This window comes from Gorilla gorilla, chromosome 8, assembly GCF_029281585.2.
Source record: "Gorilla gorilla gorilla isolate KB3781 chromosome 8, NHGRI_mGorGor1-v2.1_pri, whole genome shotgun sequence".
Taxonomy (NCBI): Eukaryota; Metazoa; Chordata; class Mammalia; order Primates; family Hominidae; genus Gorilla; species Gorilla gorilla.
Genome location: NC_073232.2, coordinates 108,309,383 through 108,333,984, shown reverse-complemented (window position 1 = coordinate 108,333,984; position 24,602 = coordinate 108,309,383). Strand labels below are relative to the sequence as shown.

The 24,602-nt window shown below is 40.4% G+C and overlaps 1 protein-coding gene and 1 long non-coding RNA gene across 6 annotated transcripts in view; one reads left to right on the top strand and one right to left on the bottom strand.

Moving 5' to 3' along the window:
• Positions 1-5,218, top strand: part of LOC109028610 (uncharacterized) — a 30,521-nt gene extending 25,303 nt beyond the window's left edge. The window contains exon 3 of one of the 2 annotated variants that reach the window (XR_010135272.1): positions 5,143-5,218. This is a non-coding gene — a long non-coding RNA (uncharacterized lncRNA). The remainder of the gene's footprint in view (positions 1-5,142) is intronic. The other variant, XR_010135271.1, reaches the window with a different exon arrangement.
• Positions 4,184-21,747, bottom strand: CCNJ (cyclin J). 4 transcript variants are annotated; one of them, XM_004049847.5, is made up of 6 exons: positions 21,363-21,747; positions 20,620-20,729; positions 14,625-14,835; positions 8,084-8,383; positions 7,837-7,996; positions 4,184-7,222 (listed from the first exon to the last, which is right to left on the bottom strand). In XM_004049847.5, exons 2-6 carry the CDS (start codon positions 20,686-20,688, stop codon positions 6,811-6,813), a joined length of 1,152 nt encoding a protein of 383 aa, XP_004049895.1. In that variant the 5' UTR covers positions 20,689-20,729; positions 21,363-21,747; the 3' UTR covers positions 4,184-6,810. The 4 variants fall into 4 exon arrangements, with proteins under 4 accessions (XP_004049895.1, XP_018890611.1, XP_055208587.1 ...); XM_019035066.4 differs by having other exon boundaries at positions 7,837-7,960; positions 21,363-21,687; XM_055352612.2 differs by having other exon boundaries at positions 8,084-8,188; positions 21,363-21,560.
• Between the last annotated feature and the right edge of the window lie 2,855 nt (positions 21,748-24,602).

Genomic DNA, 24,602 nt, shown 5'->3' with positions numbered 1-24,602 from the left:
TATTTTACTATATGGAAAGTTTGCTTTGTTTTATTCCTTCTTTTAATAATTAGAAAGCTTTGTGTTTTTGTTCCTGTAGTTAACTTTGTAATACCGATTGTATAATCAGTATTTCTGTTTTCTATTTAGCCGGTATCTCAGTATCTGTAATTCACTTTTATAAGTAATAACAGAATTAGTATATTTCCTTTCCTTTATTCTATCCCTCAATTCTATCAATTTTGTTTTCTTTCTTAGGGTTTACCTTTGTACCATTAAATATCCATGTACCATTCTTACTCAATTTGTCATTATTGCAGAAAGCTTTCTGACTCCCATTTTCTCTTACTAACCTACCCTGATACTGTCAGATCATTCTTCCTAAAACCACCATTTTCTAAAATCATTATTCTTTCTAAAACCAATCTTCCTAAAATCATCATTCTTCCTAAAATCACCAGTATCATATCACAAATTCTCAGCGATATCTCTGACCCCACAAAGTCTGTATTCTCTTCTGGCTTTCAAAACTCCATAACTCAACCTCATTCTACTCACTCAACTTTATTTCCTCTACAACTTCTCAATGAGTCTGCCCTCACTGTCCAACAATTGAGCTGAGAATATAAGAAGGGAAGGGCTTCAGCCAGGCTAGTGCAGTCTGCTTTGTGCCAACACTGGGGTGATGACTGCCCTAGTCTAGCTGAAGCTTGTCCCTTCTTTCTACACCCAGCTCAAGTCCCAGGTCCATAAAACCTTTAGAAACTCTTCAGAAACTCTTTAGAGCTTCAGAAGCTCTTGAGAATTGGAAGATGTTTACACCCAAGTTCAAGGATTACTTCCATTCCATTTCTGGTCTATGTCAGGGGCCTCTGTTAACTAGGAACTCAGGAACTCTCAAAGCAGCACTACTCTGTTTGTAACATTCTGGCTTATTATTCATTGAAATGTGAGAAACTTTGGACCACTGACTTAATTCTGCCCTTTGCAGTAATAGGACTTCTCACATCTGGGAAGACAAGCATTTTACCTTTCCTTAGGCTTCCCCAGGTGAAAACACCACCAGTTCCTTCACTTGTTACTCATATAACATGATTCCTGGACCCATCACCAGCTTGTGGCAAAACTTGGGTTTATCACCATTCCACTTAAAATTCAGTTCACAAGATTTTTGTAGATACGATCTAACCAGTGCTGAATCTGATGGGACTGTGCCTTCCTATGATCAGAGTACTCTACTTTTTAAATCAACCTAAGGCAGCATTTGTTTATTAGTCACTGCCTACTTTTACACTGTATTTTTGTTGTTGTTGTTTTGTTTTGGTTGTTGTTGTTTTGAGACAGGGTCTCACTTTGTCACCCAGGCTGGAGTATAGTGGCACAAACATGGCTCACTGCAGCCTCGACCTCCTGGGCTCAAGCAGTCCTCCTGCTTCAGCCCCACAAGTAGCTGAGACTACAGGCACACACCACCACGCCCAGCTAGTTTTTTTATTTTTTGTAGAGATGGGGTTTTGCCATGTTGGCCAGGCTGGTCTTGAACTCCTGAGCTCAAGTGATCCACCCACCTTGGCCTCCAGAAGTGCTGGCATTACCGGTGTGAGCCACCGTGCTGGCCAATTTTTTGTTATCTACATCCCAAGAGCCTATGATGTGCTATCATACATCAGATCCCTATCACACACAGGGGCGTAAGATGAGTAAGACAAAATCCCTGCTCTCAAGAAACATATGTTCATTCTATGAAATACCTAACTGCGATTTTCAGAACTGTCGAGGTCATCACAGACAAAGTCTGAGTAACTGTCACAACCCAGAGTTGCCTAAGACCTGAGTGCTAAAGGTAATGTGATATCCTGCATAGGAATCTGGGAGAGAAAAAGGATATTAGGGAAAAACTAAGGAAATTTGGATAAAGCATGGATTTCTGTTAGTAATAGTACATCAGTACTGGTGCATTGTGACAAATGTACCATCTCAATATATTAATAAGAGAGACTGGCTGTGGGATATATGGGGACTCTCTGTACTATCTTAGTAATAATTCTGTACATCTAAGCTGTTCTAAAATTAAAAATCTTAAGAAAAAAAAAGGACAGCCTGGGTAACATGGCAAACCCCCACCTCTACAAAAAATTGTAAAAATTAGCCAGGCATGTGGTGGTGTGTGCCTACGATCCTAGCTACTCAGGAGGCTGAAGTGGGAGAATTTTTTGAGCCCAGGAGGTCGAGGCTGCAGTGGGCCATAATGGCAACACTGCGCTCCAGCCTGGCACACAGAGGGAAGATATGTTTGACATAGTTTAGATATTTGTCCCCACCCAAATCCATGTTGAAATGTAATCCCCAGTGTTGGAGGTGGGGCCTAGTGGGAGGTGTTTATGTCATGGGGGCGGATCCCTCATGGCTTGGTGCTGTCCTTGTGATAGTGAGTTCACTTCATGTGAGATCTGGTTAAAGTGTGTGGCACCTTCGCCTACCCCCACTTGCTCCCACCATGTGAGATTCCTGCTCCTGCTTACCCTTCTGCCGTAAGTTTCTTGAGGCCTCCCAGAAGCCAAGCAGATGCCAGCTCCATGCTCCCTGTACAGCCTACAGAAGCATGAGCCAGTTAAACCTCTCTTCTTTATAAATTACCCAGTCCTGAGTATTTCTTTATAGCAATGCGAGAACGGCCTAACACAAGGTTCTAGTAGGGAGAAACTAGAAAGTAAATGGATACAGGACAGTCACTCTTACATTTTTAATTACAGGTCCCTTTGAGTAGACAAAACTTTAAGAATAGGGGAAATCATTACATGTAAATTGCATACCATGTCAAGGCTTCATGGACTTAAGAACTAACAAATTCAGGGTGGTGATGCTTACCTGGGAGGCAGAGGGTGTTATGGGAGGAAAGAGAGTGGTAGTCAGGCAAGGATAGGGTAGCAGGTGTCCTTCCCATATGATCCCTGAGCCTGGTCTTTATGCTGTCAACTGACTGTACTTGCTACTTTAAAATCTAAGGGATTGAAAAATGAATGTTGAGTGATTCCTAAACTAACACGATATTAAACCGAGTTCCAGACTACACCAGCCTAATTTTATTTAGTGGCAGACTCTAGCTCTGTTGCCCAGGCTGGAGTGCAGTGGTGTGATCTCAGCTTATTGCAGTCTCCACCTCCTGAGTTCAAGTGATTCCTGTGCCTCAGTCTCCCAAGTAGCTGGGACTACAGGTACGTGCCACCACACCCAGCTAGTTTTTGTACTTTTAGTAGAGACAGGGTTTCACCATGTTGCCCAGGCTGGCTTCAAACTCCTGGCCTCAAGTGATCCGCTGGCCTCAGCCACCCAAAATGCTGGGATTACAGGCATGAGCCACCGTGCGGGCCTCTACTAGCCTAATCGCTGCAAGTGTGCTAGTCTTCAAGTGTGCTAGTTGTATTTATCAAACTAGATGTAAGCTGCTTGAGGCTAGGGAGGCTTTTACCACGTGCCTGAGAGGCAGTTGTTGGTTATAAACTTGCCACATGGGGCTCAGATCACCTCAAGGCAAAGCTACCTGGCCTGGTTTGGAATGCTTGTTCTTTTTCTTAAAGTCAGCCCTAAAGAACATGGTATATTAACTCTTGAGGGCTGCTAAACCCTGGCACTGTGCCAGAACAAGTGACGATACGATAGTTTTGAGACTAATTTCAAAAATGTTTTTTAAAAAGGCAGTGTAAATTCCTAACCCGCTTGTACAAACCTGTTAAATTTTACTTTTCAAAACAAATTCCATCTGCTAAGGTTTGAGTTGAATTAAGTAGCAAATGATATTTATACTCAGGTAAATAGACCATTCTCACTCACTGTAGACCCTATATTCCTTCCCATAGCTTTAACCACTTTCTGTGTCCCTACTTTTGACATCAAACTTCAGATATTCTGATGCTTGCATGATTGTTGAATAAATTAGAATCTATAGTTGCTAACATACTAACAAACAACTGATTTTAAGCTCAAAAAGGCAACAGTGGTGTCCAATATACTTTTGTGGGCTTTAATGCTCAGTATGGAATACGTAATGAACGGATGTTTTATGCCACATTATAATGGCTATATTCTACATCTTGATGGCTTTTAGTAAATAAAATCATGATTCCAAGTCTGAATTACATGATGAGATGGTTCACTAGAGCTGCAAATATACAAGTTTGTATTTAAAACAAAAATACCAAAGCCATTTTACTGAAAACTAGTTTTATTTTAAAATTAAGTGCATAGCACTCATCTAATTCCATTGGTGTAGACTTTAGCACCATACTTGCTATTTGCAATTAATGTCGTAACACAGATACATTTTGGTTTGCAGTCTGTACTTGAGTAGTGTTTATTTAGTGGACTTTGGTAAAGCCCTTCATACATATTAATCTCTTCACAGTACACATTTAATGATGGTCCAGTATTCTCAAAAAAAAAAAAGCCTACTTTAAAGACTAATCAATAAATTAAACAAAACAAAACCCACACAATGTTCCCCCACCCCCCAAAGCTAGCAGTTGTGAGTTGTATTTATATTGAAACCTAATGTTTTAAAAATAGTTCTGGTTCTCCAACCACCCCATCCCACCCCGGGTATGCAGCAATAGTAATCAATTATTTTATTCTACCCTCCCAAAAGATTATTAATCCAGTGTTCTTTAGCTTTTTAAAATATAAATTGGGAAAGTGTTATTAATAAGCTTTTTTAAAAGGCATATTCTTCTATAACAAGAATGGCATATAAACCAATCAATAAAAGTATTTGACAAGACATTAAGTTACCACAGGCACTGGCTGTTGTTTCAAGTTGGGATCTCTATCCCAATATCTTACATTCATAGCATTATTGAGGTAGTTAAAATACTGAAAATTGGACTCCAGGTTGCTGGGTTCTGAATGTGAATGTGAAAGATATATTCTCTTTTGAGCCTACTTTCCCCCAAATAATTCAAGTTTTCTTGAGGTAAGAACTACCAAAATCCAATTAGCAGCCTTCTTTAAAAAGGAAAAGTGATGATACTTTCAGAAAACAATTTTCATGTTTAAAAACTGCCATGAGTGAGTGTTCTTACCTGAGTGGTTTTTCATTTTATCTACCAGACTAATAAATCCACATCATGCCCTATGTACTCTAAATATAAAAGTTATTTTCTTTTTAAGGAAAGGATATTTCTCTAAGCATTCATACTGACAGAAGCTATCCGCCCACATTCATCCCCGGGAGCCATCTGGATCAGTCCATCACTGTGTTGAGCCCCTTCCCTTCCTGACAAAGGCCATTGGTTTGATTACTGAGACTCCTGCTGCATACCCACAACATCTTTATAGTAAGTTAGTCTTCAATGCATATTGTGGCAGTCACATATCTGCCATGCAGTTTTCCCTTCTATTCAAGTGCTATCTTAAAAAAACCAAAAGGACACACCTTACTAATTTTTAAACCAGAAAGCTTCCCTCCACCAAATCTTTCTTCTCCCACAGAAAGGAGCACAATGTATACAGTTTATCAGTTATTACAATGACTTTTTAACTTTTTAAGGTTATTCCTCTAAAATGCTTTACCTCCAAACTGCCCTTGCTGTAATGACAATTATTGCTGTTTGCAGTTAATACCGGTACAGTGAAATGTCCCAGGGCAGCTGTAGGGTCAATCCAATGAAAGTAGCTGCTGAAATTTAGTCATCAGTTACCTTTGCCTGCTTAGACTGACTAGAGCTGGATTCAAAGGTTGCTTAAAAAACCTGTCTTCCACATAACAAAGTGCTGCTCTAGCACAACCTGAGAACTACCCTGGCCACAGTCCCTTCCAAAATAAACCTACAGGACTTTATTCTAGCACTGACCTCTTACAGTTATGCCATCCCTTGAAATAACTTTTTAAGAATGTCGATTCTGAGTATAAATCACGGATTGCACTGAGATATGCAAAACCTACATATGTATTATGAATCACAGGAACTACCACTTCATTCTGAGCTATAATATTATGTTCTCATTTGAAAACATACCCTAGCAAGCGTATTTTAACCTATGTTATAAAGGTAGTTCACACTATAACATTCCCAAGGCATGTTGCATTACAGTTAAGTGTTTCCAAGTAGTACAAATTCCCTGAGTTAAATGTATTTTAATTCTAAAAATTTGAGGTTGATCACTTAGGGAAAAAAAGAAAAATTATGACCATGATTTAAAAAATAAGATCTTCTCCACCCTTAATTTTAGTATATAAACCCAGATACCTACACTATTTGTGAGACGAAGTTATATAGAATCATCTAAAAAAATTGTTTTTACTGCACAGATTGGTATAGCATAACAATTCATGAGTTTAAACTTAGTCAAAAATTCATGTGTAGAACAAAAATAAAAAATTGCAGAATAAAAAAAACCTTTTCAAAAATTAATACTGTAACTTTCCTTCATAAAAGACTGGCAAGTCCATAGATGAGATAAACATTTAGTCTTTGACTTAGAAGCCAACATTAGGCCCAGATGCTACCACAGGTCAAATCTCAAAATGGCAAATTGAAGTCTGTCCAAATTTTCTGTTGTACTGAATATTTTTGAAATATTTGGACCATCAGCCAGGACTTGAACATTTTTGTCATACAGGGATTTGTTGTAACAGAATTTGACATACTGTTAATTTGCTTAGTTCTCCCAGGATTCATGGTGCATTAAAAGGGATATTCAGTCTTCCTGGTGCTGGTACCTGAAGAGTTCTGATGTCATTTAGATCCCTTTCCTTTTGAACAGAAGTTTACAAAACGCTTACCCATAGCTTCATGTCACAAAGCAGTCTGAGTCGGTTATCAGCTTCACACATAATCACCTTTCAAAACATGGAGTAATACAAGGGTAATGTTCATTTATCTGATAACTCCGGTTATAAGAAACACTCAGACAGGGCTTAACTTCTACTGGTATTGCCAGTGACATCCCAACACCAGTCTGCATGTGCCCAAGGCCCTGAACACTAGTTTGGAAGCCAGCAGGACATGTCTGTAGTGTGTAAGATGAGGTGTGTGTGGTCGATACAATCTGCTGACAGCTTGGTTGTTCTGACGTAGGATGGCGATACTGCAGTGAGGTCTGATGTGTCTGATGGAGATACTGAGGTTGCTGAAAGTGAACTGGCCGTGATGGCTGGGAGGCTGTCTGAAATACACTTAGTTGCGCTGACTGAGGTCCTGCTTGCCCTCTCTGTTTGTTTGCTTCTTTCACATCATTATCATGAGCGCTGAAACGTGGAGAGAAAGGAAACTATTAAAAATATTACTTGAGAAGAATCTGCAAGAAAATCATGCCCCATCCCCAACTCAACAGCTTCTTCCACCACCACTACCCAGGTAGCAGTCACTGCACCATAATTCCAACAACAGTGAGACCTCGCTTGTGTCCTTCTAAAGCTATTTCCCTTGATGTGACCCTTCCTGGTAGCTTTGAGGATTATTTCCAGTTTGGGAGATGTGTCCATAATAAGCACGTAAGTGTGGCTGCCAATTTGGTAACATCCTGGTGGCCCCCAAAATTCAATGATGTTAGGAATGGGGCAAGGCTGGCCTGGACTGATCTCAGTGTTACAGACTTACAGACACACACAAGCAGCTCCTTTCCTTATCGTGTGCCCAGAATTATTCTAACAATGACACCTTCTAACTGGTTAATGGCCAAAAGAGACTCTCCTTCCCTAGAGTTCTGCTCATACATGGGCTTGCTCATGGCAGCAAGTAACTGCTGCCAAAAGCAAATAACCTAGGAACTCTGTGCCTTTCAGAAGCTGTTTTCAGGGCACCTCATACATGAAGAAAACTGTTAATGAGAAAGTACAAACACAAGAATAAAAAGGCTTACATCAACAGTCGTTCAATACACTGCACTAAGAAATCCCAAGAGTAGGCAGTAAGACGATGTAGTCTTGTAGGCCACGTTGGAGAAAGACGAAGTATAATCCTCGAAGAAGCCACACATGCAGCAGCTACTAAAGAAGGTGCATAATTTAGAAAGGCATAATCTGTGGAGACACCAAAAATGAACTTAAGGAACAGAATACACGAGTCACAAGTGCACAAGTCACTTACTGGTATTCACAACAACCCACCTTGCAAAGATACTTCCAGGAAGTAATCTGCATATTTGGCCATGTAGAGTTTAGTCTTTTCCAAGCAAATCATTGGCCAGCCGTCATGAAGATCTGTTTCGTGTACTGCTTCAGAGAGATAATACTCAATGAAATGGGCAGCTGTTGGAAGGCAGAGATTCCACTGAAAGGTTTCTAATAATAATAGTTCCATATGTAGCAAATTTTGTTTTGTTAATACTAGATTCATATTAGTCATACAACCCAGGCTGTTGAGCTGCTCCAGCTTAGGCACACTGTCTTCTTTTTCTTCAAATTTACCTTATAAGAAAAGGGGATGGGAGGGGAGAGAAAATGTTAGGCAAGTGATCATTATTGGTCTAGTCAGTAAAATGGGATTTGCTGTCTTATTGCCAGGATTTAGATCCAAAGACGTACTTACCTTACACAGATACAATTGTGCCAGAACCCTGTGTTTTCTTTCCCAGTGCCACCATCCCCAACCTTTCCCCAATCCCCTAAAAAAAAAAATGCTTGAAATACATAAACATTTTGATCTGTGTTCTAGTATAGAATGGAAATAGTCATGTGCCAGTGAAAAAAATAACTCAAATCTCATCAGCTGAATATTTTCAGGAAATTTTTTTTGCAGGTGGGTGGTAGCTGGTAAAATAAATTATTTGATTTTAGAGTAGAAGATAGTTTTGTTTTTTTTTTTTTTTTTGAGGAGTCTTGCTCTGTTGCCCAGGCTGGAGTGCAGTGGTGTGATCTCGGCTCACTGCAAGCTCCACCTCCCGGGTTCACGCCATTCTCCTGCCTCAGCCTCCCGAGTAGCTGGGACTACAGGCGCCCGCCACCACGCCTGGCTAATTTTTTGTATTTTTAGTAGAGACGGGGTTTCACCATATTAGCCAGGATGGTCTTGATCTCTTGACCTTGTGATCTGCCTGCCTCGGCCTCCCGAAGTGCTGGGATTACAGGCGTGAGCCACTGCGCCCGGCCAAGAGGAGAAGATAGTTTTAACAATTTAATGTCATAGCTTTATCTGAAGTAAAAAATAGTTAAGCTCCAATTGTTTCATCTTGGCATCAACATAATCTCAATTCCAGAGAGAGACTGGAGGGAAAAACTGGGTGAACATTTAACACAAGCACTATCATTCCACGAAAAGCCCCATCCCCCACTTCTTCTGAATTCAAAACAAAAATCTAGTCTGTTAAAGAAAAAAGGGGCATGGGGGAGATAGTTTATATCTGCTTTTAAATTCCCTTACTGAAAGCAGAATAGGAGTAAAGACAATATGATGGCTGAACATTATTCAAAGGGATTAATTTCTTTTCTGGAAATACCCATCTATAAGGTTTCAGCTATGCACAGCTGAAGAATAAGATTCTCTTTCCAGCCCCAGAATGTTTCTATAGATTATGTACCATCTTACACTTCACTTTCCAAACATGCATTTTACTGTCTCTCTATATAAAGGCTTCATTTTAGTAAGTATTTCTAGAATTGATGGCTGGAGAACATTTACAAACTATTAAGTACTACTATGATTTTCCAGATGCAGCAACAGAACCAGAGTTGTCATCAAGCCTCTTTGGGTCTTTGTTCCATGGTGGTCCACAGAAGAAAGGAAATTATAACTAAAGCTCCTATTACTGTGTTCTATTTTAGATTTAAGGTTTAAAACCATCATATTATGCCTATGCCAGGAGATTCTAAGCTCATGTGTTGTGAAGAATCTAAGCCCAAGGAAGCAGGAGTGATGGCAGAGAGGTGAACTTCCTTAGATATAAACCACTCTAAATATTGCTGCAGGTAGAAGTTGATCCCAAACTTAGGTAATTCAGACTTGAATCTAGATAGCCCTTCCTAATTAAAATCACATAAAGATCAATTTAACAAGTTTTGCCAATAGCAAATACTTAAAGTTGAAAGCACTAAAGTGGTCTGTATGACATAGTTATCCAGCTTATTGCCTGAAAAAAGAAGAGGAAACCAGTGTTCCTAGTATGAAGTGAAATTCTTCAGAAGGAGAATGACCTAGGAATTTAGTTCAGTGTCTCTGGATGAATCATTACAGCTTTCAAGCACCCTGCCATTTGTGAAGCAACAGCAATACTGGCAGAATACTTCAAAGGAATACTGTAGAAATTAATGAGTTTATTTATATTATGCTTAAAGTTCCTTTGAAGAAATTAATACATCATAATTCAAAGAGCAAGAATGTTTCATATTATCTCCTTGAAATCTTCAACATTGGGAAAAAAAATTGCATATGATCAATTTCACTGCTCAAAAACCAAGGTAGTGAGGTTGGCCAATCCATTTAAGGTCAGATAAGTGAAATCAAACCAAAAATGGAAGCCAAAAGGAAAATTTATGTTTGAATTTCCAAATTTGCACTTCTAGACCAGAACTGACAGATTTCTGTATTATTAAGCATCTATGGGATGTTTATATTTATAAAATATTTGGCTACTACAAGTGTGAAAGACTTTGCATATTATCTTGCAAAGTTAAGAATAATCTGATTCTGAATAAATAACCATACTTGGGGTTTTAATTCAGGGTTCAAATTTTTTGGAACTTTTCCATTATGTATAGTAATAAATATTCAGATACATGGATATTAAAAGATTTTAAAAAGTGTGATAACGTCAATTGAGTACCTGCATTCCTATCTATAGTTTTTGTTGTGCTCACTGCTATGCATATGTTCATTTTAAGTTTACTTATCCACATTACCACACACAGTTCACAAAGAACAGTTTCTTCAATTGAAAGGAAATAACAGAAGCCATGTGATTATATTGATAAAGGCCCCAAATAGGAAATAAGGGCACAGGAAATTCATATCTGCTTCCCAGAAAATAAAGAATTAGAGGCCACAGAAACAAAAACACTGGGTTGTCTTTCCTTTGTAGGATGTGTTCATATCAGCCATGGAAACCAACACATTTTCAAAGCCAGCAGTGAATAGTAGGTATGTGGTAGAGAAGATTTATATACTGAATAGGGCACGGATCAGATGTCACCGAGTGCTCTGCCAACCCACATTCTATTTTTTTATTACTAAGTAGGGGGAAAAAAGTCATCCCTAACATACACTAAGAATTATCACAAATTTATAAAATGAATCTAATATAAAAATGGGCAAAGAAAAGAAAAAGGTAATTCATAGAAAAAAATTCTGAGCTCATTAAAAATTGAGATGTAAATTAAACCAACTGTGAGATATAAATTTTCACAGATCAGTAAAAAGCTTTGCTAACCCAGTGTTGGTTGGCAAGGGGAAACAAGCACTTGTTACAAATTGTTACTACTAAAAGCCTCGTCTCACTTTTCACTTTGTCTTGACTCCAAGATCATTTCTTAGTTATGTAAGATCTTGAGCAAATTATGAGAAATCTTATCTCCAAGATTACTTCCACATGCTCCATAAATGTAATGTTGGTCACAGAAGCCAAGGGAAGCCAGGGCATACATGTGAAAGAGTTGGAATAGGAGAAATTCCCTGGACAAATTAGGGTCCAGTTTGAAATAGGTCAAAACCTTTAGGGTAAAGGAGGCAGGCTAAAGGTAACAGAGCAACTTATGGAGGAATTAATAATTACCATGCTAATCTTTTAATGTTTCCATTTCCTACATGCTTTTAAACATATTACCCCCACTTGATCCCAGAACAACTTTGTAAGGCATCTTTATTTCCATCTTATAAAGAAATAACCTGAGATTCAGGGGTTGTTGAAATTCATATTGCTGATGAGATTCCAACCCAGGGAATCCATCACTATGGTCATTGCTCCAAAACACTACACATAGCTCTCCAATCAGAGATAATCTGTAGGCCCTTTCTTCTTCTAATAATGTAGACATAAGCATTTGCTTCTAGAACTTACAAGGTATGCTCCATCTTTGGCCAAACCACCTACAGCTTCCCATTACAATGAACTCCACAAATTTAAAACAGGAATCAGACACTGAAAATAGTTTATCAGTTTATAAGAATCCTAAACTCTTCTGCTGTAAAGTTACAGACTAGGGTTGGGGGGCAAGGGTAGAGAGACTGCTGCCTACTAAGGGCTAACCTCTTCAATTCCTGACCCTGGTGTAGAGCTGATAGCTCAAACTCTTTTGAACAACTTGCTACTTGGGAGGAGCAGAAATCCTGAAGAATACCTCACATACATTCCTACTCTCCAGTGCAAAAGGAAGAATGTAAAAGCAATTCTTCCCTCAAGGAAAGGGAAATCAGGAGGCATCAGCAGAAAAAGGAGGGAGGTATCCAGTTCTTTCAGTAACAGGTGATAATTCATATTTGAACCCCAGCAAATACAGATCCTAATGCCTAATTACTGGAAAGAGTCACAAATAACTACATCTTACCACTGATATTAATCCAAATAGTTCAATAAAATAAATTGTTCATGACCTTAAACTAACAGAAATACACAATTTAAAAATAAGAACAATTGAAAACTCCATTCCAACCAACCTAAGATGGTACACAAAGATGAGCTTCCCACTTGGCCCACGCTACACTTTAAAAATCACAGGCATAGAGCAGGTGGTAGTGTTAAAATGACAGTGATGGCCACACAGTTACTTTCCATTAATGATATCAAGTTTTTAAAATAATCTAACTTGCATGTCTGATTTCCAGTGACACTCTACTGTAAACTGATTCTATAATAAACATTCTGTACAATAACAAAAATCCATTTTATTTGTGGACTCACACATCTAAACTGTCAAGTGTGAGCTTTTCCAATCTCATACAAACTATTAAACCCCAAAGGGCTTCACAGCCAGTGATTAAACACATACAGTATTACACACATGATTACTTATGAGCATGAAACTTTAATTAGAGGCTAAATTAAAGGTTAATTATAAATGTTCAAGCATTACCTCTCTGGCTCCTGGGTAGGGGGATGAGGGATGAGTGAAGTGTCTGAATTTTAGAGAACAGTAGATTAAGGGGAAATGTAGATATTCAGGAAGTAAATGGTATTCTAAGAATTTTGCTCAACGTACATGGGGATGAGACTGGAAAGGTGGCTGGGTCCAGATGAAAGATTCTAAACACTACATTAAGCAGTTTCCACCTTAACATATAGGCAGTGGGAAGTCATGCTGCAGCTGTGTTTTATTTACATTCAGCCTGGTTCTACAATGGATCTGAAATAACTTACAAAGGGACATTCCGGGGACAAAATAAGTAGTTGAGGTCATCAGATCAAAGGAAGAATAAAGGTCAGAAAATAAAATCTGAGAAGAGATTAGTACCAGAAATGATACTACATAGGACTACATTTGGTTTTAGATTTATAAGCAGCCAAGCACAGAAGTGCTAAAGAACTCTGGTGGCATGGATATAGGGGGAATGTTCCTTATTTCATCCCAGCCATATTTGACCCCAAAACCTCAAGGGAGAGTTAGAGGTGAAGGTTATCAGTATATCTACATACTACTTGAAGATTCTATTATAATGACATGGATAATACAGAAACTACATTACTGATTTAACTTCAATATCAAATACAATCTTTATCCCTCAAGTGAGAGTTAAAAGTGAAGGTTATCAATACATCTACATACTATAAATTTCATTGTAATAACATGAATATAGAAACTATATTACTGACTCAACTTCCATATCAAATACAATCTTCCACATTATTAAAAGAAAAAAACACAATTTCAATTCCTTTACGTGCCCTATCTTCAGTGAGAGTACCAACGAGCAATGAAATGAGGTATAGGAAGATGTAAAGAGAAAGAGGGGCCAAAAGATCCACCAGTATATTCTGTACTAAGTAACAAATATGGTTGTATCAGATTGTATCTTGGAGCCTACTACACAGTTGGTCTAATGCATAAGCAAAAGTTTTCACATTTATAGTAGTTGCACATTAACTTTTAGTTCATTAAGCCAACTCATTATTTAGTCAGTAGAAAGTATTCTAATATAAGAATATGGTACTTTTAAGACAGTTTCTCAACTTTAGCTCCATTGATGTTTTGGGACAGATAATTCTGTTATGGGAAACTGTCCTGTACACTACCGGATGTTTAACAGCATCCCAGGCCTCTATGTACTAGATGCTAAAAAAGCATCTCCCACTTTATCACCAGATGTGACAACCAAAACGTCTGTACACGTTGCCAAGTGTTCCCTGTGGGACAAAACTGCTCCTGGTTTAGAACCACTGCTTTAAGACAATGGTTCTCAGTTGGAAAGGTAAATCAAAATCACCTTTGGAACTTTTTCAAAAAGTTAAAAAATACCCAGTACCCATTATGTAGATTTTGTCTTAGTAGATCTGGAGTGGCCGAGAATGTACGGCTTAGGCACATGTTTTTAACAGGCTCCAAAGCCATTTTTCAATGTCTGGTTAAGAATTATTACACTGAGAAGCACTTTTAACATAAGCTTCTTGATACTAGTGAACTGGAATGAATGGGATTTGATGATATTTCACTGAGTTCTACATAAATTTATTTTATTATATAAACATCAGAAATTTCCAGTCATGTAAATCAGATTCATACTTACTTGCTAGAAGCAGGCAGGAAAGCGCAACTAAATGCAGCTGCTGGATAGAGATGTCATAGCGGTCCATAAACAGGTCCAGTAAATAGACAGCAAGATGGCGGGCAGAAGGGCAGAGTGTGAAGCGATTGCTCACAATGGCAATCAAGTCAGCAAAATACCGTCTGAGACTTAACTGAGGGGACTGGCCTTTATAGGAGGGCAACGTCAGCTCCTAAGTCAAAAGGAACAACATTTAGTCTGACCTATCTGTAGGCGTATCCCCATAAGGCAATGACTTAACATTGTTTTTCCAATATATTAGTATTACAAGTGCCTAAAACATACTTTTCTTGACTGGAATACAAAAATGAAAAAGTTAAGTGGAGGGATAATGAATGACATTTAAAACCAAATTTTTCTCCTTACTCTTAACCACTTCTGATGTGAACAATTATAGGTGTTCTTGTTTCTTGCTTTCTAGAATGGATACATCCTACAAAGATTTTTAATAAGAGAATCCTGTTTTCCCTACCAGGTGTTTTCAGAAAAACATCCCTGACAAACCAACCACATACCACACACACGCCCCTACACCTCTCCAAGATGCTCAGAACTTTTGGTTAGAAGGTAATAGATAAATGGATATGCTGCATACAGTATTATACTTGCAATAGTGTAGAAACCAGTACCTTTCCTCTAGTATCTTCTAATTTTGTTTCCCTTTTAACAGTTTTATGATCTGCCCTTTCCCATCATCCTCTCATACATCTAAAATCACTTCAATCTCAGGACTATATCAACTTGTTTTTTAAAAACTGGAAAAATTCTATAATATTAAAATATTTCCAGAGCATAGAGAAAGATGGAAAGCTTCCAAATTCATTTTATAAGATCAGCATAATACTGATACTAAACCCAACAGGTATCACAATAGAAGAAGTAACAGGGATACGATACCAAAAGCAGAACTTCCCCTACCCTGCAAAAAAAAAAGAAAAAGAAAAAGAAAAGAGAAATGGGATTTTAACAAAATTAAAAACTTTTGTTTAACAAAAGATGCTATCAACAGAGTAAAAGGGCAACCCGCAGAATGGATGAAAATATTTATAATCATATCTGATAAGGGGTAAATAGCTAGATTATATAAATAACTTATACAACTGGATAACAACCAAAAAACTTAATTATAAAAATGGGCAAAGGATTTGAATAGACATTTCTCCAAAGAAGATACACACAAATGCCCAACAAATATCATAAAACATGAAAAAGATGTTTGTTCAGCATCACTAATTATTAGGAAATGCAAATCAAAACCACTAACAGCACTTCACACCTAGTTGGATTGCTATTATCAAAAAACAAAACAAAACAAAACCAGAAAATCATAAGTGTTAGCTTGAATGTGGAGAAACTGGAATCCTTGTGCATTCCTGGTGGGAATGTAAAATGATGTAGTTGTTACAGATAACAGTATGGCAATCCCTCAATAAATTAAACAGAGTTACCACATGATCCAGCAATTCCATGTTTAGGTACATACTCAAAAGAACTGAGAGCAGGGACTTGAAGAGAGATTTGTACACACATGTTCAAAACAGGATTACTCACAATAACCAAAAGGTGGAAACAATGCAAATGCCCACCAGCAGATGAATGGATAAACAAAATGTGGTATATACATGGAGTATTATTCAGCCTTAGAAAATTCTTATAATATACTACATGGTTGAACCTTGGAGACAGTATGCTAAATGAAAAAAGTCATGAAAGAACATTTATTGTATGATTCCACTTAATGAGTTACCTAGAATAGTCCTATTTACAGGGACAAAGTAGAATAGTGGTTATCAGAAGCTAGAGGGTGGGAAATTGGGGAGTAATCGTTCAATGGGTATGGAGTTTCAGTTTGGGAAGATGAAAAAGTTCTAAAGATAGATAGTGGTGACAACAATGCAAATGTACCTAATGTCACTGAACTGTACAGTTAAAAATGGTTAGAATGGTAAGTTTTATGTTATGACAGCTGCTGGCAAGGTTGTGGAGAAAAAAGGAACGCTTTTACACTGTTGGTGGGAGTGTAAATTAGTTCAACCATTGTGGAAGACAGTGTGGTGATTCCTCAAAGACCTAGAGGCAGAAATACCCTTTTACCTAGCAATCTCATTACTGGGTATATAACCAAAGGAATATAAATCATTCTACTATAAAGACACATGCATGTGTATGTTCACTGAAGCACTATTCACAAGAGCAAAGACATGGAATCAACCTAAATGCCCATCAATGATAGACTGGATAAAGAAAATGTGGTACATAACATACAGACCATGGAATACTGTGCAGCCATGAAAAGGAACAAGATCACGTCCTTTGCAGAGAGATGGATGGAGCTGGAGGCCATTATCCTTAGCAAACTAATGCAGGAAAAGAAAACCAAATACCGCATGTTCTCACTTATAAGTGGGAGCTAAATGATGAGAACACATGGACACATGTTGGGGGGAACAACACACACTGGGGCCTGTCGGAGGGTGGGGGTGGGAGGAGGAAGAGGATCAGGAAGAACAGCTAGTGGATGCTGGGATTAATACCTAGGTGATGGGATGATCTGTGCAGTAAGCCACCATGGCAAACGTTTACCTATGTAACAAACCTGCACATCCTGCACACGTACCCCTGAACTTAAAAGTTGGGGAAAAAAAGTTTTATGTTGATACATTTTACGATAAACAAAAAAGGGAAGTTATATATTTACCTAACTTAATATTACCTAAGATAAATGGATAAAATAGTCAATGTAATTTAGTAGTGTAGCCAAAGAATACATCAATTGTTGTTTTTTGAGACAGGGTCTCCTGTAGCCCGGGCTGGAGTACAGTGGTGCCATCTTGGCTCACTGCACCCTCCGCCTCCCAGGCTCAAGCAATCCAACCACCTCAACCTCTGGAGTAGCTGGGACTACAGGCGCTCACTGCCACGCCCAGTTAGTTTCTGTACAACAGGGTCTCGCTATGTTGCCCAGGCTGGTCTCCAGCTCATGGACTCAAGTGATCCACCTGCTTTCAGCCTCCCAAAGTGTTGAGATTACAGGTGTGAGCCACTATGCCTGGCCAAAAAAATTTTTTTTTTCCACATAAAGGGAAGATGCCGATTTCTCATGTAGTTCCTAGGATTTTTCTTTTCTCCTTAACTGTTTCTTTGGATCTTTACAATGGTGTAAGTGAGTTGCAACTTTACCTTTGCTGCCACCATGTGACATTTATTGAGCATCTCCCATGTAGCAGACACTATACTAACCCAGGCATAAAAGCTGGAAAAACAGTCTCAAGCCTATCTCTAGCAGGTGAATCAAATACAGAGCTTATCACACAATATAGTCATCACAGGTTATTATGGCAACACCTAGGAAGAAAATCTAACTTAGCTCAGGGATTAGGGAGTTGGGGAAAAAAGGCAAAACCAGAGCAGGTTTTCCCAAAAAGTGGCCTGAACATGGTGTTAAGGACTCCCTGGGAAACACCTGGAAAACACTGATGGACTTCACTTTCTTAATGTTTCTCACAAAGCTAGAATTGTTCCCATTTGTCATTAAGGCTCCTAAAAACTTTCCCAAACAGCCTATGACACTAACTATACACAGCAAAATAATGAGAAGAAAGGAGACAAAAGGGTGTAAGGTGACAGCTGCTTTGTAGGGGTTTTTTGAGGGAGTGGATAGTTGGCATGATTTCCATTCATTGTCATTTTCACTCTTCCCTAGTAAACACAATGCTAGTCACACCAAATATTTCTCCACAAACCTAGGGCCTAAACATAGAATACCTTCCGCAGTATCTCAATGGCAACTGCCCAAAGGAAGACCTAAATGTGGATGCTCTAAATTATAGATAAGGTTAGACTATGAAGGCAAGGATCATGTCTTGTTCACTGTTATTGCTCTAACACCTGGCATGATATCATGTATGTCATAAATAATCAACATGTTGAAGAAAAACAGATGACTATCCGACTGAATCACCAATTAATAGCCTGGAATTACCACGTCTTTTCTAGGAGAAAAGTCCATTTTAAGTTTCCTTCAGTGTATTACAAACAGTGGTCTCTCCAGTTCCACAAGTTTAAGTTTTACAGATTAATGTAAATTCTTGTATAAAGTGTTGCCAGTTAAGAACCATGGTTTGCATAATACTTAAACATAAAGACAACCCAGGGCAGTAGGCCATAGGTGGCTCAATAAAACTTTCAGTGGCATTCCTTCACACCCTGTGCTACCTTGTCCTCTGATAGTTCATAAGCAACTTGAGTGAGTATAAGGTTGGGTCTTATGCCTTGGATGCTCCAGAAACTAATCCACAAAAGCCTTCAACAAATCTAAATCTAGGAGAAAAAACAAAAAAACAAAGAACCCATGTCCAAACTCAATTGACAAAATGCAGATAATCACTCGCGAATTAAAATGATCTACACATAAAATGATTGAAAAGTATGGAAATTACCAAGAAAAACCTTTTAAGTTTCATGCCAATTAAAAAATATACTCTTGGCTGGGCGCAGTGGCTCATGCCTGTAATCCCAGCACTTTAGGAGGCCGAGGCAGGTGGATCACCTGAGGTCAGGTGAAACTCCAACTGAAAAAAAAAGTACTCTTAATATCAACTAATTAATTTCACTACATACCAGAGGGATAAAAAGGCTGACACTTAAAACACTTTTCAAAATATGTGCAACTATATTAATTTTTTTAAAAAAGAAAACATTTCACATTGAAAGATGACATCTGCCAAAAAAAAAAGACCAAAAGTGTATCTGGACAATTTTCCAAGAAACTGCAACTCTTTCCTAACTAACACTCCAGAGATCCCATTAGTTAGAATTTTTATGTGGTATAAACCATCTCCTAGGGGGCTGAACTGTATTTTAGTGAATCTAAGAGACTGAATGTCAGAATTAGTAAGTAGCATTTAGAAATCTCAGGCCTAGAAAAGGGTAACAATTTAAGTCAGAATTAGGTTTTCCAATCTACTTGACCTGGTCAGAAACTCAAGATAAAAGTTCATTATCATTCCAGGATCTCAACCCCAAGAGTCAGAATCCTTTTTATTGAAAGAGTCAGCTGTTTTGCTTCTTTCTCAATTTTCTACATTTAACAAATGGCTTTCTTTATCCAAGGTGAAACTGAGTTAAGCTAGAGATCATTTTGGATCTGGTCTCTCTTTTGGTTATCGAAGAGGCAGAAATGTCTCATTAATCTGCCCTGCCACATGCAGAGTAAAACCGTTACTTAATAGCAACAATACACAGACTTTGCTTTGTGTTGGAAAAGTATTTTTTTCCAATATCTATTAAGTCTACTTTCTGCCTTTGATATCAGCAGGAAGGGGCAGCCAACTCCCTCCACTTTAGGGCTTTTGAACAGCCCAAATCCTGAGGGGTAAGTGATAAGAAGTTAACACTTAGTGCTTACTATATACCAAGAGCAGTTTCTAAGCACATGTACAGTACTAACTTAAGTTTCACAATCGCCAGAATCATAAGGCACACTCATTACTCCTCATTTTACAGATGAGGAAATCAAGAAACAGAAATTTCACTTGTCCACGTCTCACGGCAAGTTAGCGGAAAGGCTGAGGAATTTATGTACAAAAGCGACTTAAACTGGCTGCATGCAACGGCAACTCTCGAACAAAGAGGGCTGTTCTGCCCAACAAAAATTCAGTGTATATATCTTTTAAAATACAAGATCAAATTCATGACCCACCTGGAAGTCAGAACGCCCCTTTCCACCTTCCCTGGCCCAACTACCATCTCCCTACTCATTCAGGTTGCAGGTTCTTTTGATACATCCCAGAGAAGGAGCCAAGAAGTTAATTAACCTTGAGCAATCGAGCAAACTCGCCTTTTCTGGCCCGGAAGGTAGTGAGTAAAGAACCTGACTAGACCTTCTAGAGAGCCGAGATTCAGAACAACTGGCGCGAGACACAGAAGGAGAAGGCAGGCCGGGCCTCGGAGTTACCTTGTAGCGAAGCGCTTGGTGAATATCGGCGGCCAGCTGTCCTCGCCACCACTGCCCCTCCAGCTCCATGGGACCCGGCGGCGCGCCCAGCCCGACGCGGCAACTCGAGTCTGTAAGACACACCCCAGGCGCGGTCACTGCCGGCTCCCCCGCGACCCTCTGCGCCCCCTCCCCGGGGGGTGTGACCTCAGGCCACCCGGTGTGGCTGCTCATCTTCACTTGACTCTTCCTCAACCCAGCCCGACCCGAGTCGTTTCCCCCAACGCCACACGCGAAGCCGGGTCTGCCCCCGCAGGAAGAGCCGAAGGACTCTGAGACTCACTGCTCGACTGTGTGTCGGGCAAAAGGGGATACACTCGGGCCCTGAGTTGCCAAAGCGCGGAGCCAGGTGCGAGCTCGGGAAGAGCTGGGGGAGGCCCGGCTGGGGCTCCCTGCGTCCGGGGCTGGAGCTCTCCCGCCCTCCCTGAGGAGCGGGGAGAGGTGACACGCTCATAGCCCCGCTGAGGGGAAACGCTCCCATGGCAAAGCCCGGGGGTGAGCGTCTGCCTGGCCGCGGGTCTCCGCGTAGACGTCGGGAGCCTGCTCCTCCCCGGGAGCCCCGAGAAACGCACGTTCCGCGCGGCCTCAGAAAGGGGAACAAAAGGCCGAGCCAGCCAGGCTCTGCGCCTCACCCCGGGAGGGTCCGCTGCCCCACGCCTACCCCAGGCCTGCCGGGCCGCCCGGCCCAACGCTGGCTCCCTTACCCGGAACCGCGGCCCTCACAGCCCCAGCCCCGCCGGCGTGCGGCGGACGCCGGCCCCGCTCATGCTGCGGACAGTCGGCAGCTAAGCGCCGGCCTCAGCTAGAGCCCAGCGCCTGGACGCTCGCGCCGCCCATTGTTAAAGGACCGGCAGGCGGCTCCGCATACAAAGCCAGCGCGGGGGCACTTGAGGCCCCGCCGCTGCCAATCTCGTCTCGCGATACAGCGGGGTCGCCCCGAGCCGTCCAATCGGCGGCCGGGCCGGGCCCAGGTGCAGCGCCAGGCGGCGGCGCGGCGGCTCCCGCCTGGGTAGGGTCAGCATCCCGCACGGCGCGGCGTGGCCTGGGCTGGCCTGGCGCTTCGGTTGCCGGGGCGCTCAGCCGCCACCTACTGCGAAGCCGGCCTGATCGCCGGCTGAGGTCGGCAGAGAGCGCCGGAGAAATTGTAAGGTGGATCACTGCAGTGACCAATCCAGTTAGGCCACTCACCTGCTGAGAACCTTCGATGGCTCCTCGATGCCCGCGGAGCAAAGTTCCGACGCCTCAGTTTGGCGTTTAAAAGTCTTCATGGCATGGATTCGGTTTGCCTTACTTCACGTTGCACCAACTGCTTCCATCCCAGGGGCTGCTCCGTGGATCATCAAGCCCTCCAAATGTGCTTTAGCTGTTTCTGCAGCCCCTGAAGCGTTTTTTTTTTTCCTGTGAAATTATGCTTTTTAAGTTCCACCTCAAACTCCACCTTTCTTCTAGAAACCTAATTAATCTCTTCCCCCTCCTTATTTTCGTTGCTGTAGGGATTCCCAAGAGCTTTGAATGAAGACATTTAAGATTACTTCTAGTAACCTTGCTTGTCAAACCCATGGTGGATGTAATTAACCATCTGTGCTCGTAAATCAGGAAACTGCAAAACTGTGAGAACACTCCGACGTCAATTGAGGTGATATGGGGGCTGAAATGTGATTAGAGGAAACCTAATCAATTGTATTTTAACCTCTTTGGTGGATTATCACAAAAGAGGTGGATGGTAACCCTAGGACAGTGAGACTGCCCACTTTTCTGAGACTGGAGATCAATCTCTTAATAGTAAAACGTAAATATTTTTAAAACTTCACCCCTTTTACTTTGAATCCTTTGTCCAAAAAGATACATGATGATAAAGAACTACTACAAAGTGATAAATACATGTTATGTGATTCTGGGTGGCATCTTCATTTGAAGATCATCAGCAGACATGTATATGAGCCGTACCCTATCCATAGACGATGCTTAACCCAGGAGAGCAGGCCCGCAGGAACCAAAGGCAAGAAAAGGGAAACTCAGCTGAAGTTGGCAGATCCTGGCCTAACCCGACATAGTCCAGGGAGAAGGCTGCCCTGGCCTGTCTCTCAGTTGCAGGGTCCTCTAGAGTGAAGGTAGACACATCAGGCTAAAAGTTTCATGCCAGGCATTTAAATAGTGTCTACATCCTTGGGTTCCATTTCATGACTATTAAACAACTTTATGATAATTTGGCTTCTAAATAACTGTCCAGGGCCTATTTAAGAACACTTTCAGAAAAATGGGGCACAGACTGTAATCATTAGTATAAGAAGTAGACTGTATTTATTGCTTCTACTTCGAAAATAGTGTTCACTGGGATATATTTGTTCAGAAATCATTATTGTTTTCTGGACTTGCCTTGTGATGAGAAGACTTTAATGTCCATTTCCTTTTATGGATTAATGTTCATTTTACACATATATTTTGCCATAGTGTGTCTTAGATAGTAAATCCTTAAAATGCAAAGTTCAGACTTACTATGATTTATTTAATTCCTGTAGAGCAAGGTGGACACAGTTAAGGTATTTACTTAACTCCTAAAGTCTCTGCTCTCATAGAGTTTTTATTCCACTAGAAATAGAGATACAATGAACAACAACAAAAAAACATATCACATGGTGACAAGTGATGTGAAGAAAAATAAACAAAAAAAGGCTAGAAAGTGACCATGGGTGGGCTGGGTGTGGTGGCTCATGCCTGTAATCCCATCACTTTGGGAGGCTGAGGCCAGCAGATTACCTAAGGTCGAGAGTTCGAGAACAGCCTGGCCAACATGGTGAAACCCCGTATCTACTAAAAATACAAAAATTAGCCAGGTGTGGTGGTGGGCGCCTATAATCCCAGCTACTCGGTAGGCTGAGGCAGAATTGCTTGAGCCCGGGAGGTGGTGGTTGCAGTGAGCCGAGATTGCGCCACTATACTCCAGCCTGGGTGACAGAGCCAGACTGTGTCTCGGAAAAAAAAAAAAAAGAAAGAAATGGGTGGACTTTGTTTCATGATAAGGTAAGGCATGCAAAGGCCTGAGGGAAGTGAGAGAGTAGGTACGTATCAGGTGGCTGAGCATTCCAGGCCGAGGGAATTGGTACACGCAAAGACTCTAAAGTGAAGGCATGTTTGGAATGAAAATAGAGGCCACTGTATGTCTGGAGTGAAGAGGAGATAGGAAAGACGTTCTAAGTCAAGGAAGCACTGATCACCAACGGTATGAAAGAATGGAAGTAAAAAAGGCAGAACATCTATATAAAGGGCAGAATAGGGAAACTGCAGAGTCCATTGTGACTGCAGCATAAGGCACAGGTAGATTTGACAAGAGATGAGGTGGGACCAGATTCTCTGGAAAGCTTCTGTAACTCACAGAACTTTACGCCATGGAGAAGCACTGATTTTTAATTGTTTAAGTTTTTTAAATGAATGCATGAAAAAGCTAGAAGATTTCAGGCCATAGAAGACTATACAGTGACTAGCAAGTTTCTTTCCCTCCCTGGTCCCAGTTTTTTCCAGAGGTGACACCATTACTCTTTTCTTTTGTAGCCTTCCAGGGATATCCAGGTATTTATAACCATGTATATATATATATATGAAACTCCCTTGCCTCATTTTATGTACAAATGGTAGTATGTTACATGCTCTGTTGTGTACCTAGATTTTGTCATACAGAATATTCCGGTGAACATTCCATAACAGGACATCCAGGATTTCTTTTAATGGCAGCAGCATATTCTACTGGATGCAAAGGCCTGGAAGCCAAAAGCCCTGGGCTCTGGTTCCCGGTTCTTGATTTGTTGCTATTTGTAGTATTCAACTCATTGCAACTACTATTCATATCCACCATCTCTCAGTTACACTTGTACAGTAGTCTCTTAACTGGTCTTATTGCAACTACTCCTGTCCTTCTTGAAAATATTCATCACCTAGTAGTTGGAGTG